Source organism: Lepus europaeus, chromosome 11, assembly GCF_033115175.1.
Source record: "Lepus europaeus isolate LE1 chromosome 11, mLepTim1.pri, whole genome shotgun sequence".
NCBI lineage: Eukaryota > Metazoa > Chordata > Mammalia > Lagomorpha > Leporidae > Lepus > Lepus europaeus.
The window spans coordinates 81,315,092-81,335,916 of NC_084837.1; the positions used below are offsets into that span (position 1 = coordinate 81,315,092).

At 43.9% G+C, this 20,825-nt stretch overlaps 1 protein-coding gene across 3 annotated transcripts; it reads right to left on the bottom strand.

The window, feature by feature from the left end:
• Positions 1-427: 427 nt before the first annotated feature.
• Positions 428-20,631, bottom strand: GTF2A2 (general transcription factor IIA subunit 2). 3 transcript variants are annotated; one of them, XM_062206038.1, is made up of 6 exons: positions 20,494-20,631; positions 9,033-9,150; positions 8,783-8,903; positions 6,234-6,338; positions 2,414-2,540; positions 428-724 (listed from the first exon to the last, which is right to left on the bottom strand). In XM_062206038.1, the coding sequence occupies exons 3-6, from the start codon at positions 8,852-8,854 to the stop codon at positions 699-701; spliced, it is 330 nt and encodes a 109-aa protein (XP_062062022.1). In that variant the 5' UTR covers positions 8,855-8,903; positions 9,033-9,150; positions 20,494-20,631; the 3' UTR covers positions 428-698. The 3 variants fall into 3 exon arrangements, with proteins under 3 accessions (XP_062062022.1, XP_062062021.1, XP_062062023.1); XM_062206037.1 differs by lacking the exon at positions 9,033-9,150; XM_062206039.1 differs by lacking the exons at positions 9,033-9,150; positions 20,494-20,631 and adding an exon at positions 20,077-20,095.
• Positions 20,632-20,825: the final 194 nt, after the last annotated feature.

Genomic DNA, 20,825 nt, shown 5'->3' on the forward strand with positions numbered 1-20,825 from the left:
TCTCTGGACAGTTCAGAAATGTCCTACTCATGTAAACAAGGGAAACTCTTCTCCTTCATTTACTCATATTGGAAAACAAATGTATTCACAGGAATTGTTATTGAAAGTCTAATAACTGCTAAGTGTAGGCCATTTGATCAGTATGGCCAGTTCAGGAAGTAATACAATTGTTCTTTAGGTTTTTTTTGGTTTTCTGGTTTTGTTTTTGCTACAGAACAATCTAAGGATGACCTAACATCCTAAATCTCTGATTCTGTACTTTTCTTAGCAAAATTCCATTTGAGTTTGGTTTTGACCCTGCTGATATTTTCATTAGATGACGTTATAACTGCCAAGGCTAACCCGACTGTACTGAAATGGATGCATTTTCTAAGTTCTTACCTGCCATCTTCATATTGACGGCATAATAACTCCAACAGTTATTACGTTGAGTTTTAAAATGAGTTTATTAAAGAATGTTCTTAGGAAGGCAACAACTTTTGATTTGTCATTAAAAAAAAGTTATATTCTTCATGCTGTATAATAAAGGTAATGTAAGAGGCTACAGTTACAAGCTTCTTTTTGCTGGAATTCTGCGTATAGCACAGTGTAGTCATTTCTGCAGTGCTAGAATAAATAAAAAAAGTCTCTTCTATGCTTCTTTTCAAAAAGCAATGAGTAACAACAGAAGATGGCATAAAAAAGAGCCATTTTTCCATTCATTCTGTAGTATTGGAGCCAGTATCTAGGAAACAGGAAAGAATAAGTAAATTAATTATAAATATTTTAAGAGTATCTTCAAAAAAGAAAAATAGTTTGAGGGGTGGGAAAGAGGGAAGCGGACCATGAAATAAGGCAAATGCTTAGCTCTTCATATTTATGCTAGAGAAAACCAAGTTGAACTACATTTGGTTCTTATAACTGTTATGTAACCACCTATTTTTTCTCTGCAGTCTCACAGAGAACCAAAACATACATAATAATAAGAGAACTGTTATTTAAAGATATTTCCAGGTGAGAAACATCACTCCTCCCCTCCTCCCCCCACCATCAATGCTTCTAGATTAGGAGCTCAAGTTTATTTCAGAGAGCTGACTTTTAGAATATTTATAGTATTACCTCCATTACCTTGCATCAGTGAGAAATGGTATTTTAAAAATCATTCAAACTTACCTCTACCTGTAAATGCCAAAGTATTTAAATTTTGGAAAAAAAAGTTTCCATTCTTTTCTGCTGATACAATAGAGTAATGGGACACAATTAGGGAAAGCTTTCCCCGAGTACTCAACAGTTATTTCGTGGAAGACCAATTATATACTTGGCTGTCACTGGGGCAGGTGCTCAGAATCAGTGCAGTTAAGGCTGGTTTGCTGCTTCTCTTCCACTCAACTTCGGGAAAAAAAAAAATCAGCTTGTGCCTCTGAGCAAGAGCAACATACTCGGAGAACCACGAACTAGGAATAGGTAAGTAAAACGGTATCTTTAGATGGATTCTTCAATATTACCTGGTTCTTTCTGTATTTGTGGTGTTTTGCTATGAAGGCTCAGATTCTACTAGTCTCCACCTGTGCTAACCTAGTACTTTAACAGACTTGTTTCTCAACCCTATTTCAAGTGCTCATTAGCTCTGCACTGCTACTGGAAAACTACATCATTAACTCATTTTGACTGAGATTTTCTGGTATCAGTGAATGAAGATGTAATTTTTGACTCTCATTCGTGTGTTACTGTAAAAAACAGAAGGGCTTCAAGAAGTTTGTGGGAAAATGACATCAGAAGATACTGCCATTTCTTCATGAACTTTCTGAAGTCCTTCATATACATGTCAGAAGTGAAGGCCGTTTTTATTTTCTTTGTGCTCTTTCTTCTTTTGAAATCAAACAAACCCAGCCCATAATCTAGAAGCCTGCTTTCCTAGAGAGTGGTAGTCTTTTCTATTTAATTCCAGGATAACTGCTTTAAACACATGGTCCAGATTATAAAGGTAAACACACATTCAGAATACAACTGGCAAATAGGCAGTAACTCCTCACAGACTGGAAGGCAGGGCTGTATAGCTTTTGAAATAGATCTAACAAATGACAGGAATGAACACTTAGCACACGACTGCTTTAAAATAGCTTTTAAGAAATTACATGTAAAGATATCAAGCAACACAAAAATAAAGTGTGTATCAGGCTTTCCCCAGCCCTCCTAACTTTTTCGTATTCAATCTGTGTAAGCAGTCTGTGTTACTGAATTACACATATATAAAGTCAGTTAAGAGGACCTGAGATCTGGAACTGAGAATCCTAGACAGAAGCTAGGCCTCTATTTGGGAGTTCATCATTTGGCCAGTTATAAATTCTTCATCTATTTGAAAAGCCTGAAGACTTAATTAAAAAAAAAAGATTTCAGGTAGTTATACATTTATAGTACTTTAGTGAACACTTACTTTTACCGTCACAGGCTACAATTTTCACTTTATCCACTTTAATAAGTTCTGTCACCTCTCGGAATTCCACATCATTCAATACAAAAGTCCACACATTATCACAGAATCTGTACGTATTTAGAGAGCCCTTAAAAACAAAACAGGAAGAAATGCCATGAAAAATCATTTAAGAGAACTTATTAGCTTCTAAGTATATAACTGTTAAAACACTGATATTCCCTTAATTTAAACAAACCATTAGAAAAATTTGCTAAGGAAAGGGTTAAATATTTCAGGTAGCAGACTTTTTTCAGCATTGTGAAAACTCTGCAAACCATTTAGTATGAAGCAAAGCTGAATGAAAGCTTGAATGTGTACTTCTACTGCCCTCATGTGGCTAAAATTCAAGTTGATTTGAATTTTTATGTAAACACTCAAGAGCTACATACTTCATTCTACATTAATTCTCTAAGCTTGTGTAAAAGCCTGGATTTCCTAGAAACAGTTAATTTTAATCCTGGGATTTACCTCAGATGTATTACTATATTAACCACTAATCTGTGATATTTATTGTCCCATGAAAATAACATTCATCTAATTTTTTTTTGAAGCAGGAAAAAATTTGTATCCTTCAACATTAAAAGCAAAAATTATATGAAAGGCAGAGTGACAGAGAAATCTCTCATTCCTCTGGTTCATTTCCCAAGTGGCTGTAACAGCCAAGGCAATGCCAGGCTGAAGCCAGAAGTCTAGGGCTTATATTTGGGCCATCTCCCACTGCTTTCTCAGGCACATTAGCAGGGAGCTGGATTGGAAGTGGAGCAGTTGGGACCCAAACTGGCACTTCCATATAAGATGCCTGCATTCCAAGTGGTAGCTTAACTTGCTATGCCACAACACTGGCTCCCAAAAGGAAAAAAACTTAAAAGTGCTAGACACAAAATACAACCAAACCTTCAGAGAAATATACATGCACACAGAAGATTTAATGTAGTCAGGAACAAGACATCTAAATGACTAAAATCTTCATAGAAAACAAAATTGAGCACAAAAATTTCCCCCTGCAGTGTTATCTGTAACAGCAGTTAAATGTCCCAGTGCTGTGGCGTAGTGGGTAAAGCCTCAGCTTGTGATGCCAGCATCCCATGTGGGTGCCGGTTCTTGTGCTGGCTCTCTGCTATGGCCTGGGAAAGCAGTGGGAGACCCAGAAGCTTCAGCCGGGCCAAGCCTGGCCACTGCAGCCATCTGGGGAGTGAACAGTGGAGGGAAGCTTTCTGTCTCTTCTTTTCTCTCTTTTAACTCTTTCAAATCAGTTATAAATACATCTGAGAATGACTGTGTGATGGCCTATGTTGGAGCTGTGGTCCGTGTCACCACTGAGTGAGCTTAGTTTAGAAGGAAGGACCCTAAAACAAGTAAGTGTGGAGTATTAACTGAAAGAGGTAGGTACTGGGTACAAAAGGAGGACAAAGGGCAGAGAAAGCAGCTCACAAAGTGAAGGTTGAGTGAGTCCTAAAGACTAACAGTCAATGGAAAGGAAGACAAACACTTGGAATGGGACGGGAGGTTCCCACTGATGCCTCTCAGCCTGCTCTGTTGGAAATAAAGTAGCTTCACTACAGAGGCAAAAAGGGGAACAACAGAAATGGATTCTGTGGAACTGGGAGGACTTGACAACAAAGGGTATGGCAGGGTGGGAGGGCACAGTGACAGATAACTCCCACGTTTCTGGCTTGAGTGACAGCAGAACTCTTCAAGCCACGGAGTACAGGAGGCATGGGCATATCGATTTGAGAACCTCAGGGCTGCGTGACTTCATTCAAGAGCATGTGGAGGTGCCAGACGGCCCTAAGGAGTAAACAGGGGGTTAAGTGACAGAGGGGGACGAGGACTACAAAAGAGCCTGATGGAGGCCAGGGAACAGGAGAAAAGGTACAGTAGTATTATTTCAACAGGAAATAGATTTTAAACACTACTTTCATCTGGATTTTTCTCCCTAAAAATTAATCCAAGGCCCCCGATACATATAATTAAAACCTTAGCTTTCATATTCAAGGGTCCTCCTCTCATAATACTCCATTAAAACAAAATTTGTGGTTACTCTTATTGCATAGGCCAGCAAAAATTACAGAAAAGAACTATATATTTAAATGTGATCCAGCATATTGTCTCATCTTTACCACGTATATTCTGGATTGCTGTAATCCAGTGGGGTATGGTGATTAAGATTGAACTAGCAATGGGGAAAACAAAAAGCAAAAATGGCAAAGTCAGTCCTGGCTAAGACTGATGGCACTGTTTCCAGCTTTTGGAAAACACACACACTTAGGAGATGCCTATACAGACCTTGGGAACTTTATGGGCTCTAGTAAAAGGTCTACCAAATTTTCTACATAGTAGAAGGTTTATGTGTTAACAGGGATTGATTTAAAAATAAAGGATTGGGGCCAGTGCCGCGCCTCAATAGGCTAATCCTCCGCCATGCGGCGCCGGCACACATTCTGTCCCGGTTGCCCCTCTTCCAGTCCAGCTCTCTGCTGTGGCCTGGGAGGGCAGTAGAGGATGGCTCAAGTGCTTGGGCCCTGCACCCGCATGGGAGACCAGAAGCACCTGGCTCCTGCCTTCAGATCAGCGCGGTGTGCCGGCCACAGCGGCCATTAGAGGGTGAACCAACAGTAAAGAAAGACCTTTCTCTCTCTCTCTCACTGTCCACTCTGCCTGTCAAAAATAAAAAAGACTTAAAAATAAAGGATTGGGTTTTCAAAGACAACCTGGGCTGATTTCTACATACGGTTACACAAACAGAAATGTAGTACTTTTGCCAGAATCATTACCTGGTAAAAATCTGAGAATACACCAAATTTTAATTCTGTCACTACCCCATTTCATCCCAGGTAATTTTCAGGCATGTGAAACAAAAAGACACTTTTACTGCTTCACTAAAATTTGGGTCAAACAGGGCTTTGTCTCATTCACCCATGTACTGCCAATACCTGAAATGATGTATAATGTGTAATGGGCACTCAAATCTTTGTTAAATAAATGATGAACGTTTCATCATCAATAAGAACACTAAGGGTCCCTTACATTTACAGGATAATAACTAAATGTCTCCAGCCACACAATAAACTATTTCTATTCCACCATGAAACTGAGAATTCTGTTTAGGTTTGGACGGCTACTCAAAGTGTAAATGACTAAAACAAAGGGCCGGTGCAGAGTTGAAGCGGGTTAAAGCCCCGGCTGCAAAGCAGTAGAAGATGGGCCAAGTCCTTGGGCCCCCGCACCCACATGGGAGACCTGGAAGAAGTGCCTGGCTGCAGACTGCTCAGCTCCAGCCATTGCAGCCATTTGGGGAGTGAACCAGCAGATGGAAGGCCTCTCTCTCTCTCTGCCTCTACCTGTCTCTGTAACGCTACCTTTCAAATAAATAAAAAGACAAAAATGAGACCAAGCTAAGCTGAACAGACTACTATCTACCACTTGTTCAGTTATCCAAGAGTAGACAGGTGAGAAGCAATGTGAAATTTCTAAAAATATCTCTGGACTTTGGGTTAAGGCCAGACTTTGAAATACACAACTGAGCCTGGCGGATTATTCTGCCACTTACCCTCAATCTCGCAGATAATGTTTTCAGGAGTTGAAATTTTCAGTAACTCCTCAGAGAAGGGAACCACTCAAACACAGGCTGATTTATGAACAGAATACTCATCTCACAGTAAGTGGATGAATTTAACATATACAACTGATTTAATAGTAAAAATCAGTTATAAGCTGTAGATACGTAGGGGTCCAAAAAACACTACGGTACAGGCTGTGAGACTGAGGAAAATACTCTTACCCGGAAATTGACTCTGTTCCTGACCCTCTGAGCCAATGCTGAGTTTATAGCCTTATCAAACTGAAGTAGAACTTGAAGGGCAAGTTGAGGGGTGATCTGTTGAGACTGAGAAAAAAGTAAAAGTCATAAATTCTCTTAGGGGAAAAACATGAAAAACAAGCAAAACTGTAATTTAACTGAGGCTAGCCAGAGCCTCTAAACCTGATTCCTTATTCCCCCTTTGCCATCCCTGACAAGAAGCCAAAGGCTCAAACTGTCTTGACACAAACATTCTGAAAAGGCAACATACCAAAACAAGGTTATGAAGCCAAAACAAAATCCTATTATCTTTTCCTTCCTTCACAATGTCTGGAAAGATAAAATGTTTAAAATAGTTTTGAAGCCCAGCAAACAGTATTTTCTTGGGAGTATTGTATTTTTAAGGTTAATTCTCAGAGCCAGCGCTGCGGTGTAGTAGTTAAGCAGCTGCTTACAGTCCCGGAATCATATGTGGGCGCTGGCCATTTGAGGAGTGAACTAATGGATAGAGGATCTAACTCTGCCTTTCAAATAGAGAATTTGTTTAAAAAAAGTTAGTTCTTGGTCTCACAACTATGGCACAGTGGGGCCACCATCTCATATGGGTCCAAGTCCTGGCTGGCTGTTCTGCTTCTGATCCAGTGCCCTAATGTGCCTGGGAAAGCAATGGAAGATGGCTCAAGTGCTTGGGCCCCTGTATCCTGCTGGGCGACCTCAATGAAGAGCCTGACTTCTGGCTTCAGCCTAGCCCAGTCCTGGCAGTTGTGGCCACCAGCAGATGGAAGATCTCTCTGTCTCTCCTTCTCTAATTCTACCTTTCAAATAAATATTATTATTATTATTATTATTTTTTTGACAGGCAGAGTGGATAGTGAGAGAGAGACAGAGAGAAAGGTCTTCCTTTACCGTTGGTTCACCCTCTAATGGCCGCTGCGGCCGGCGCACCGCGCTGATCTGAAGGCAGGAGCCAGATGCTTCTCCTGGTCTCCCATGCGGGTGCAGGGCCCAAGGACTTGGGCCATCCTCCACTGCACTCCCGGGCCATAGCAGAGAGCTGGCCTGGAAGAGGGGCAACCGGGATAGAATCCGGCACCTCAACCGGGACTAGAACCCGTGTGCCGGCGCCGCAAGGCGGAGGATTAGCCTGATCAGCCACAGAGCCGGCCTCAAATAAATCTTAAAAAACAAAGTTAGGTGCTGGTGCTGTGGCGCAGCAGGTTAAGCTACCACCTGCAGCATCAGCATCGCATATGGGCGCTGGTTTGAGTCCTAGCTGCTCCACTTCTGATCTAGCTCCCTGATAACATGCCTGGGAAAGCCTTGGAAGATGGCCTAAGTGCTTGGGCCCTTGTGCACATGTGGGAGACCCAGAAGAGGCTTTTGGCTTCTGTCTGTTGTGGCCATTTGGGGAGTGAATCAGCAGATGGAAGATCTCTCTGTAACTCTTTCAAATAAATACATCAATCTTTTAAAAATAATTCAGGGCCAGCGCCGCGGCTCAATAGGCTAATCCTCCGCCTTGTGGCGCCGGCACACTGGGTTCTAGTTCCGGTTGCCCCTCTTCCAGGCCAGTTCTCTGCTATGGCCCGGGAGTGCAGTGGAGGATGGCCCAAGTCCTTGGGCCCTGCACTCGCATGGGAGACCAGGAGAAGCACCTGGCTCCTGCCATTGGATCAGCACGGTGCGCCGGCCGCAGCACAGCAGCTGTGGCGGCCATTGGAGGGTGAACCAACAGCAAAGGAAGACCTTTGTCTCTGTCTCTCTCTCTCTCACTGTCCACTCTGTCAAAAAAAAAAAAAAAAAAAAAAAAAAAAAAAAGTTAATTCAGCCGGCGCCATGGCTCACTAGGCTAATCCTCCACCTGCAAAGCTGGTACTCCGCGTTCTAGTCCCGATTGGGGTGCCGGATTCTGTCCCAGTTGCTCCTCTTCCAGTCCAGCTCTCTGCTGTGGCCCAGGGAAGGCAGGGGAGGATGGCCCAAGTTCTTGGGCCCTGCACCTGCATGGGAGACCAGGAGGAAGCACCTGGTTCCTGGCTTCGGATCGGTGCAGTGCACCGGCCGCAGCGGCCATTTGGAGGGTAAACCAATGGAAGGATGACCTTTCTCTCTGTCTCTCTCTAACTCTGCCTATCAAGAAAAAAAAAAAAAAAAAAAAAATTCCAAAATTGAAATAAATTGAAAATTCTAATCTAAATCTCAAAAGATTATTAAATTGCACAAAATGATCCCAAAGCTACATAGCATATGCTTTCCTTCTTAATAAGAACAGGGAAAACCAACAATCTCAATTTTATGTCTAACAAAGGTTTTTTTGTTTTTTTTTTTTTTGGAAGTTTCAGATACATTCCACTACATCACTTACTCATCATGTATCTAGATTATTGTCAGGATGGCATAATAAACAGAACCTGAGGTTATTCACCAGTATTACTAACTGGGTCAAACAGTCTAGGTTATTCACCTTGTATCTCTGCCTGGGATAAGAAATGTGACAAGAACTACTACAGAGTGTTAGACTGTCAGTCTCCCACCTGAATGAGCTCATCTAGGCTCTCCTGAAGACTGTTTCCCAAAGTCGTATTTCTGTACAATTGATATGCCATGGCTCAGAAGGAAGAAAGTGCTCTTCTTATTCAGGCTTGCATTGATATCCTAGAAATTTAATGCACAATAATTTAAAAAATACAACTTAGAAATTATATATGCCTCCTCAATATAATTACTAAAATGTGTAAAAATCTGCCCTCTTAGTCTAGAATTTTCCACATATCATACTCTTACTTGTTGTGAAATCATGATCCAGGGAATCTTTAGTTCACATGTGCATGCCTGCCAGCCCCTTTATTTTCCATTTCTGTTAGATTTCAGTACTTGTGGAGCATCCGCCCAGAGGATGGTGCTGTGGTAAGTACCAGGGAGAGGGAGGTGAATAAACATATATCCTAACCCTAAAAAGTTATGCCCTGGAGGATAACAGATATAAAAACAGTTAAATTCATTGATTTAAAAAACAAAACAAAAACAAAAACAAAAAAACAAAAACGCGATAGAGATATCCAGAGTACTACAGAGGCTGCCAGTATACTGAGTTGCCTCGAAAAGCTTCCTGATTCTTCACACTGACCTTCAGGACAGTTAAAGAGGAAAATCTGGGATGACAATAGAATATATACAAGAAGGTTTGTGGGAGAATATAAACTGCTCCATATTACTCGTACCTAAGTGTAACAGGGCATGGCAGAGATGGATGGGATAGACTTGTTCCCAAGGTGAAGGTCAGGCAACGTGGAGCCCCTGGATCATGGCAAGATCAAATATTACAGATGAGGGATGGAAGCTCCAGAAAGGAGACAGCAGTACAGACTCAACAAACACTAGATGTCAGGAGACGCTCATTTATGCCCAAGTCAGCAAAAATCATGGTCAGCCAGCATCTTCACTTCACTTTACACAGCCCTTGCCTGACTTCAAACATTTCTTGGGCTTCTGGGCTACCATTCCCAGTGCTCTCCCTCCACCTCACTGGATTCTATTACACGTCTTGGTTTCTTGGCTGGTTCTCCCTCAGCTCCTGGCCTTCTTCCTACTAAACTGCCCTAAGGCTTCTTAGGTCTTCCTTCCACATGCTTGACTCCCACAATTACTTCACCCAGCCTCATGGCTTCAAACCTCATCTCTGTTCTAATGACTTCCAAATTCGCATCTCCAGTCCTGACTTCCCTTGTACCCATAGACAAAGGGCTTTCAATGCATATTAAAAAACTACATGGATTTCAATTTTTTTGTGCACCAAGATAAACCTTAATTCCACCACCCCCACCCCAATTTTTTTGTACTTCCCTGGATGCAAATACCAAGTAGGCAACTCAAATTTGCAAAAACCAAATTCCTGATACCATCCCTCCCGTACCCTGTCCTCAAGTCTTGCCCATCTCAGTAAATGGAAAATCTAGGCTTTCAGAACAATCCCCAAATCATAATCATTAACTCCTTTCTTTTTCTCATACCTGGAATCTAACCTGTCAGCTAACACTTTCAGCTCTTTTTTTCTAAATGTATCCAGAATCCAACTATTCCTCTCACCTTCAATGTTACCATTCTTATAACATCACCAAAATTAATGTGATAGTCCATTATATGGTTTAATAACCATGTCCCATCCCAGTATCTCTTAGCTTACAAATCCACTGTAAAGCTTAACTCAGAGTAAAGGGAGCGGCACCATTGTCCCTCTAGCTAGCAGAGTTAACATCTCAATGCTAGCCTCTGTTCTGAGAGCAGGCAAGAACTCCCAGACAGAACTCCTCATGTCAGGCCTTGAAATTCACTTATCACCCCTTTAGCTAACATCCGCCTGTGAGACTAACCCTGAGACATTTTGCAGGAACTTCAAACCTGGTTCAAAGAAAGTAATACCTAATCTACCCCTAGACCCAGACCGACTGGAGCCCACCTCTGCCTTTCCAAAGGAAAGGTGCGCCACTTGAAGGAAGGCCATGCATACTTGGCTGTGGACCAACAGCAGGCACACACATAAGAGGCACTGGGCATCTCCACTCTATAAAATTCATGGCTGAAGTCTGGGATTTGAGGGATAGCTGCCCGGCTCCTGGCTCTGCACACTGCAATAAATACCTACTTTTCCCCATCAGCCTGATGTCAGTGACCGGTTTACTGCATGCCAGGCATGCAGTCCTACTTCTGAGGTACTATAGAAACTTCTCCAACTAGTTTTGGGGTTGTTCTAGAGTAGCTTCAGGCTTTCTACCCTTGCCTATCTCACCCTTCATAGCAAGCACACTGAGACTTTACAACGCAAGGCAAATTACATAATTCATCTATTCAAAGTCACCGAAAGCAACACCCCACGTCAGAGTAAAAACCACACGTCCTACTGGTTTGCAAGGCCCTCCACCACCCTCTTCCCCTGACTGCCCAGGTCATAATGCTGAACTTCCACCTGGCAGGTCCGTTCCTGCTTGAGGACCTCCACACTGACTGGTCTTTTTGCTGTGAATGTTCTTCCCAGATACCTACAAAATTCACTCCCTGACTTCATTCGGAGCTCTGCTCAAATGTCACCTCATCAAAAAGGCCTTTTGTGATGAATCTGCAAAAAATAGTTTCTCCTTCCTCCTTCTTTGCTTTATTTTCGCTTTTCTTCATTTCAATAAAGCAGATGATGAACGCTTATTCCGTCTCCATCTACTGTAACTGACGCGCCATGAAGGCAGGAATTTTTGTACAGCTATGGACAAGTATTGACCACCTAGAACAAGGTATAGTTATGTATTCAGTAAGTACATGCTGACTCAACAACTTGATGGTATGTCAAAGTGCTGTATTAGCAGCAGTAAAAAACAATGAAATCCGGTCATCTGCAACAAAATGGAGGAATCTGGAAAATATCATGCTGAGTGAAATAAGCCAGTCCAAAAGGAACAAATATCATATGTTCTCCCTGATCAACTAACCGAGCTCCTAAAAGGAAACCCGTAGAAGTGAAATGGACACTATGAGAAATAACGACATGATCAGCCCTTGTCTTGACTGTTGAGGAACAACTTACTATTTTATTCCTTTTAGTATTTTTGTTGTTGTTGTTCTTTTTGTCCTACTTAATACCACTGGTTGAACTCTGTAATTAATACACAATTATTCTTAGGCGTTTAAAATTAACAGAAAAGTGCTCTCTGTTAAATATAAGAGTGGGAATAAGAGAGGGAGGAGATATACAGGTCGGCACATGCTCACTCGGACTTACCTCCAATGGTAGAGCTAGAAATGTGCCAGGGGATTCCAATTCAATCTTATCAAGGAGGCATGTACCAATGCCAGCTCACTTGTTAAAGTGAGAAGTTTAAGTACATAATTGATCAAACAGGGTAAGTGTGGAAGAGATTTCACAAATAAGACCAGTGTCTGCAAATAATGAAGGATAGAATTAAAAGGGAGAGAATGATCCTGCGGGGGAAGCAGGACACACAGCAGACTCACAGAATGGCAAATGCCCTAAACAGCACTCCGGCCTCAGAATCAACCCTTGGGGCATTCGCATCTGGCTAAAAGGCCCATGAGAGTCTCACAGGCATGGAAAGCCAAGACACTGTGGCAAAAACCACCTGAATGAAAGATCTTGGTGAACAAGACCCCAGCAGAAAGAACGGGCCATCAAAGGAGGAGGCACCTTTCTCGGAAGGAAGGAAGGAACCTCCACTGTGATATGGCCTTGTCTAAACAAGTTCAGAGTTGGTGAACTCAAGGGGCTTCCATAGCCTCAACAGCTCATGGCAAGAGCCTTGGGTGATCACCGACGTCATAAATAAGAATGTCAATTGTTAAATCAACAACGGGAATCACTGGGCACATGCTATCACTGGGCACAGGCTCCCCACATAGGATCTCTGTCCTTAATGTGTTTTACTATGAGAGTTAACGATAACACTACTAGTCAAACAGTACCCTATATCTTGTGCGGTTGTGTGGGTGCAGTCTGTTGAAATCTTTGCTTAGTATATATATGTTGATCTTCTGTATATAATGATAATTGAAAATGAAACTTGATGAAGAGTGGGATGGGAGAGGGCTGCGGGAGGGAGGGAGGGTGTGGGGGGGAAAAGCCACAACAATGCAAAAGCTGCACTTTGTAAATTCACATTTATTAAATAAATAAAAAAACAAAGTGCTGTATTAGAACTCTAAGTATAATTCTAACTTTCTACTTCATTGAAGAAATGGAAATAACAAAAACTTCAGATTCTCAGAACCAAATCTAACCACATACCAATCCGAATCTGTATCCCAACATACTGTGCCTCAGCTTAGTCGCTACAGTTGAACTACACATGCTTTTATCTAAATCTGTTCTTTGTACACATCATGTCCTACTGAAATCAGATCACCCCTTAATTAGGTTTCCTCAAGGCACGCCCTGAAATTCAAATGTCTTCTGATGGCCCACCCTGCCCAGATCCTTTCCTTCTCTGCCCCATGCTTCAACAATAGGCTCTGGAAATAAAGACCGGGCCGTATTTTTTAAAGTTCCTGTTTTCTTAGGAAAGCTGTTTAAGGCTTAGCCATACAGGCGCAGAGAAACTTGGACATGGGCAGAAGGTAGAACTGCCTCACCACCAGAACCAGAGAGATCAGAGGACGACTGGAATGTAAACGCTGGAGACCCTTCAAAAGCAAGGAGTGTGGAACAAGGAAACAAGGTGCTGGAGCGCATCTCATTAAACTATCACACGGCCTGAGTCCAAGCCCCTGCAAATCAACTTGCCTTACCAGTGTTTCCACATAGCGGCTTTTCCTACCTAATGGATAAAACTTTCCCCAAAGCCCTGATCAGGGAGACAGATTTGAGCTTACCCCTTCTCCATGCTGGTTGGCTACGCTAATAAACCCTTCTCAAAAGACCAGTGTCACAGATTGGTTTTTGTGTGCATGAGGCATTGTTTGCTAACACTATTCCCGGTAATACAGGAAGGGTAGTATTTTAGCAATTCAACTGTTCTTCACTCCCTTATCATCAAAGTTCCCCTCTCCACAGCCATTTCTGTTAGCAAACAAGTGAGTACTTCTTCCATTTTTCTTTAAAGTCACAACTCACTTCCTCTGACAGCAATACTGTATTTTCTATTCCCCTCTTTACTTTTTGTCTCTGATTCTCTCTCCTCACCTTTTTCTCTTAAAACTGCTCTAAGTAGGTTTTTGCCTCCATCACGCTAATGAAACAGGTGGTGAAGGTCATTGATGGCATTACTAAGACTAGACTAGAGCACCTGACACAGCACAGCTGACTACACTCTACTCTTTAAAGGAGGCTTCCTTGGCTGCTGGAATTCTAAACTCTGAGCTATCCTCTTAACTCACTGGTTCATCCTCACACTGTTGGGCTCCCTGAACTCATGTCACAAGACACAGAGGTTGATCCTCTGCTGCTTTCTATCTATACACATTCCTAAGCCATCAACATTCATTCTCATGGCTGTAAATACCACTACCGATGATTCCCAAATTCACACAACAGCACTGAACTTACTCTATGATCTTGGCTTAGGAGGATCTTAGGCTCCGTCTGCAGGTTCAGGCCTGGGGGTAGTAGGCCATAGAGCCCTCCAGTTGGTGTTGGATTTAAATCTAAGGTCTGGACTTAATTCTCTACCCCTCTCCTGAGCAGGCAGAGAGCAGTTTCTATATGCTGTGCTACTAAGAGCTGCCAGGGACGGGGTGTGTGGGCTGCGGCAGGTGACACCTCTTTCTTTCTTAACCTCTTCGATGAGTCTTTGCTTATTACACTGCAGCTGAGCACTGTGGCCTCACTTGGCTGCCTACTCCACATCGCTCTGTTTTCCCTATCTCAGTTAAAACTCCACACTTCTTTGAGTTTACACAAAATCTGTGAAGTCACATGCCACGTCTGGCTGCTCGCAAATCCGATAATGTTCATGTGCGTTGAGGATTCAGCCATTTCTGAACATCTCCACTGTTGGCACCCTGGTCTCAGTCACCATCACCGTCCACCAGCTTAGAGTCCTCTACACTCTAATGGCAACTCATTGCACAGGACAATCTTTAAAAACACCAGAGACAACATGTCTCTTCTCTATCCCATCAGTCGTTATAAATGCATTAGTGACTCACTCTTTCTCTCTCCAATCTTACCTACTATTCATCCCCTCCCTTGCTCATCTCTCTCCAGATACAGTGGCTTCCTTGCTATTTCTTTGACGTGAAAAACACACTCCTACCTAATAGCCTTAGAAATGGCTGTTCTTTCTGTTAGGAATGCTCTTCCCTAGGTGCTCACTTGGCTAACTCTAACGTCTTTGTCTTTGCTCAAAGAGAACTACTTGAGCCCTAAACTGACCACCATATTTAAAATACCAATTCCTACTTCTAGTCTGGAACTTCTTTGCTCATTTTTTTAATGGAAACATCTAACACATTATGTACTGTCAATGCCATGGGTACAACGATTTTGTTCTGTTCATGGAAGTAATTAGGCCTCTAGAACAGTACCTGGCACATAGTAAGAGCCAAATGAAACATTTTCAATAAATGAAGGCAAGTACCAGTATTTATGACATTAGGGAAAGGGGAGGGTAAAAAGGGTATGGAGAGGTCTCAGGAGGGAGATAAAAACTTTACAAAGCAAGGAGAGGCAGGGTAAGACGGTGGCTGAGTAAGATACTATGGCAATCATCTTCTCACAGGGACAGCAATTTGAACAGCGAGGTATGTACCAAGTCACTTTCAGAAGCGCTATGGAAGCCAAGTGAGGCCACAGTGCTCAGCTGCAGTGTAATAAGCAAAGACTCATCGAAGAGGTTAAGAAAGAAAGAGGCGTCACCTGCCGCAGCCCACACACCCCGTCCCTGGCAGCTCTTAGTAGCACAGCATATAGAAACTGCTCTCTGCCTGCTCAGGAGAGGGGTAGAGAATTAAGTCCAGACCTTAGATTTAAATCCAACACCAGCTGAGGGCTCTATGGCCTCTACCCCAGGCCTGAACCTGCAGACGGAGCCTAAGATCCTCCTAAGCCAAGCTAACAAGGGAAGGCCTCCACTGCTCCTCCCTCAACCTTCTGTAAACAGAGCAAGATTCCAAGTGCTGAGGAACAGGGTGGGAAAGTGAATTTAGGACTTTGCCTTAAGCTCAGTGCCAGTACCACTGTAGTGATGAGACCCAGTGCACAGACTAGAATCTCCTATCCTCCAGGCCAGTACTGGCCCGGGGAGGATGAATGAGTACTCTAGCTCCATGGGGGGCAAGACAGCACAAGGCCCTGTGGCCAAGAGTCTCAGGTGTAACCCCGTGTTGTGGCAGTCTGAACAGTCTTTTTTTTTTTTTTTCTTTTTGACAGGCAGAGTGGACAGTGAGAGAGAGAGACAGAGAGAAAGGTCTTCCTTTTTGCTGTTGGTTCACCCTCCAATGGCCGCTGCAGCCAGCGCATCTCGCTGATCCGAAGCCAGGAGCCAGGTGCTTCTCCTGGTCTCCCATGGGGTGCAGGGCCCAAGGACTTGCGCCATCCTCCACTGCCTTCCTGGGCCATAGCAGAGAGCTGGCCTGGAAGAGGGGCAACCGGGATAGAATCCGGCGCCCCAACCAGGACTAGAACCAGTGTGCTGGCGCCGCAAGGCGGAGGATTAGCCTGTTAAGCCATGGCGCCGGCCTGAACAGTCTTTACCACCTTTCTCTGGATCTTGGACAGACAGCAAAGAGCAAGACTCCAGCCACAAGTGTGTAGGTCGCCACGGTGAACAGAAGACTGCATTCTGGAAGTGGTAAAACTATCGTGGGCAGATTTTAAGAAGCTCTCTCTCCAGGACAGTACCTACAGATGGAAGCTCGGGACCTGCCCCATTCAAAGTGGGGAACCATGGTCCTAATTGACTGGATTTATATACCAGCCAGCGTGACCTATGATTGGTTGCAGCAGCCCTGAGCTCCACCTCTTTGGCAGCAGGCAGCCCACAGCAAAGTGGTCCTTGGTCCAACCCTGTGCCGGGCTGGCCTTGGCTGGCTGTGGGCTTTGCGTGTGATCCAGCATTGTGGCACAGGTAGCCACAGAACTGCTTACTCCATTCCTCTGCCAACCCCAGGCAGCATTATGAACAACTCTATACCAAGAAAATGGAAAACCTACAAAAAATGGATACATTTCTGGATACATAACTAACCAAAATTAAACAGGAAGACATAGAAAACTTAAACAGAACAGTAACAAGTAATGAGACTGAATCAGTAATTATATGTTCTCAAAGAAAAGCCCAGGACCAGACGGCTTCATTCCTAAATTCCATCAAACTTTTATTGAAGAATTAACACTAATTCTCTTCAAACTACTACAAAAAACTGAAAGGTAGGCATTCTCCCAAACTCATTCTGTGAGACTAGCCAAAATCAAAGAACAGCAATCTTATAATCTCCCTACGAGCGCAGATGTAAAAATCTCAACAAAATACCAGCGAACTGAATGTAACAACACTCGAAAAAGATTATTCACCATGACCAAGTAGGATTATCCCAGGGATGCAGGGACAGTTCAAAATAGGCAAATCAATAACGGTCATACATCATATATCAACAGAATGAAATAAAAAATTCTTTCAAAAGATGCAGAAAAAACATTTGATCAAATTCAGCATCCACTCATAAAAACCTTGAGTAAATTAAGTAAAGAAAAACCATCAACATAATAAAGGCTACATAGGACAGTCAACACAGCAAACATCATGTTGAAAGAGGAAGCCAAAAACATTTCCCACTAACATCTGGAATCAGACAAGGCTGTCCTTTTTTACCACGCCTATATAATATAGTACTGCAGGTTTTAGCTGGAGCAAGTAGCCAAGAAGAAGAAATAAAAAGCACAAAATAGGAAATGAGAAGTTCCAACTACCCCTGGTGCAGATATGATTCTACAGAGAAACTAGGATGAATAACATATACAAATCAGGAGTATTTTATACACTAATACTGAACTCACAGACAAGAAATTGTAAGAGCAATTCCATTTAGAACAGATGCATTAAACCCCCACAAAACCTTGTAATAAATTTAATCATGGATGTGAAATGGATGTCCCTACAATGAAAATTACAAAACACTGATAAAAAAGTAAAGGCATGAGGCTGGCGCTATGGCATGGCCCCTGCTGCCTGCAGTGTCAGCATCCCATATGGACGCCAGTTTGAGTCCCAGCTGCTCCACTTCTGATCCAGCTCTCTGCTATGGCCTGGGTAAGCAGAAGATGGCTCAAGCTCTTGGGTTCCCTGCACCTGCCATGGGAGACCTGGAAGAAGCTCCTGGCTCCTGATTGGCGCAGCTCTAGCCACTGCAGCCAATTGGGGAGTGAACCAGCAGACGGAAGACCTCTCTCTCTCTCTCTCTCTCTCAGCCTCTCTTCCTCTCTCTCTGAAGCTCAAATAAATAAATCTTAAAAAAAAAAAAAAAAAAAAGTAAAGGCACAAAAAATGGAAAGACCTGCCCCTCCCCATGTTTATGGATTGGAATAATTGATATTATTACAAATATCCATACTACTCAAAGCAACTTACAGATTCAATGCAACCCCATCCAAATACCAATGATATTCTTCACCAAACTAGAAAAAAATCCTAAAATTCATATGGAAACACAAAAGACCTTGAATAGCCAAAATAATCTTAAAATCAAGAAAACCAGAGGCATCCTGACATTCAATTTTAAGATATATCACAGAGCCACTCTAACCAAAACAGCAAGGAGCTGGCATAAAACACAAAGACCAATGGAACTCATATACAGCCAATCGATTCTCCACAAAGGAACCAATACCGTAACAACAGATACTCTGTTCAATGAATAGTGCAGGGAAACCTGGCTATCTATATACAGGTATATATACAAAAATCAACTCAAAAATGGATCAAAGGTGCAAATGTAAAACGTGAAACTATTAAAAAAAACAAATGGGAAACACTTCAAAAGCAAAAACTGGACAAATGGGATATTAAACTAAAAAACTGCACAGTAAAGGAAATGAGAATGAAGAGACAAGCAACAGAATGAGAGAAAATATTTGCAAACTAACCATCAAAGGATCAACATACAGATTATAAAAGCAATTCAGAAGACTCGGCTACAAAGTTCCAGGCAATCCACTTAAGCAACGGGCAAAGGACTGGAATACACACTTCCCAAAGTACCACCAGTGCTAGCAGCGAAGAGGAAGTGCTCAGGATCCCCAGCTATCAGGAAACACTACCAACCGCACAGTGAGGCAGCATCCCACTCTACTTACAGCGGCCATGGCTATTATCAAAAACACAACAATAACAAAAGCTGGCACGGATGTGGAGACAAGGAAACCCTTGCAGGTTGTTGGTGGGAATGCAAATCAGTATGTCCTTTATGGAGCACAGTATGGAGGTTCTTCAGAAAACTACACAGACATGCACTCTATGACCCGGCTATCTCCACAGGCAATGAAACCAGTTCATGAAAGATACCTGCACTGCCACATTCATTATGATCCAATCCCAACAGGAAAGATGGACTCAACCCAGGTGCCCAGGAATGGTTGAATTTGTAAAGAAAATGTAGCATACATACACAATGGAAATTATTGTTCAAATATAAAAAAATAAATTTTGACATTTGCAAAATGGATGGAACCAGAGGCCATTATGTAAACTGAAATAAGGCAGACACAGAAAGACAAATACTGCATGTTTACTCTTACATGAGGAAGTCTTAAAAACAGTCGCTTTGAACTTAGAACAGTGATTGCTAGGGTCTGGGAAGGGTGGGTGGTAGAGGGATGGATAACGGGGTTCAAAACACATAGTTAATACACACAGTAGTAACAGTTCCTAGTGCACCCCAGCACAGTGGGGCAGCTACAGTTCACAATGTTATATAGTTCATAAAGAACTGGAAGAGAGGCGCTGGTAGGCTCCAAACATAAAGAAAATCAGAAGGCAATGGAAACGTTAATTGCCTGAATCGATCAGCTGATGTTGAATACACGGGTCGAAGACTGCACGGCACCCCCATTAAAACGTGCAAGCATTACAAGTAAAAATTTAAAAACTCCACGAATCACGTTAGGGCATCTTGGGTCAAAAGTCTCAGTTATCTAGAAACCGTGACCGTTCGCTAAAATGACTCGCGTTAGCGATCTCAGAGGCTTAACCATCGCTGGAGAAGCGCTCCGATCTCTCAGGTGTGGAGCCGGCAGCCCGAAGCCCGCGCTCCCTCCTCGGGACCCTGCGGCTCGGCGCTCAGAGGCGGCTCCACACTCCTAGGTAACTAGTCCCAGTCCCCCGGCATCACCCACCCCGTTTCCACTCGTCCCTCCGTCGGAGCCGGCAGGAAGCTAAGCTGGAAGGCGGACTTCCAACGCACGACGACGCAGTCAGCAGCCGAGGAATGCCCTAGGAAACGCTCCCTGAATTCGGCACCACCCTTCGGGCTGCTCGCCTGAGTGCTTCCCAGGCATCCACCTGGCGGACCACGCAGGGCTGCGCCGAGGACCTCCTCAGGTCCGATCGCCCGCCCCAGGACGCAGCCGCCTCCCGCCGCGCGCAGGGCACCGGCCCGGGGCCTCGCCCGCAGCGAGGTCGGAGGAAGGCCGACCCCCGGCGCCAAATCGCCCTTGGAAACGGACCGAGCCAACCGCAGCCCCGGCTCTGGGAGCTCAGGGAGGCGCGGGCCCTGCCTTGCCTCACCTCCCTCCCCGGCCCAGCTCACTCACTGCCTGTGGGGAAGGCGCTTCCCGCCGCGGCGCGGACAGAAGCGGCGCGGCAAGTGGCCAGGAAGGAGGTTCCCACTTCACCGACCACTTCTTCGGCCGCCGCGAAACCGCAGAGCTCGGCGGACGACCCGGAAATGCTCCTGGAACCTGGAAGTGACACCACGAGGGTGGGCCGGGAGGCCCCGCCCACCGCTGCGCCCGCACGCCAATCAAGGCTTCCGAGGTGAGGGCGGGGACGCGGGGAGGGGGAGGAGCGTCGGGCTGGCTCCTCCAACCCCAGAGCGGTGGCCCTGCTTTTCGGGTGATTCGCAAGTTTCACTCAAGCGCTCCGA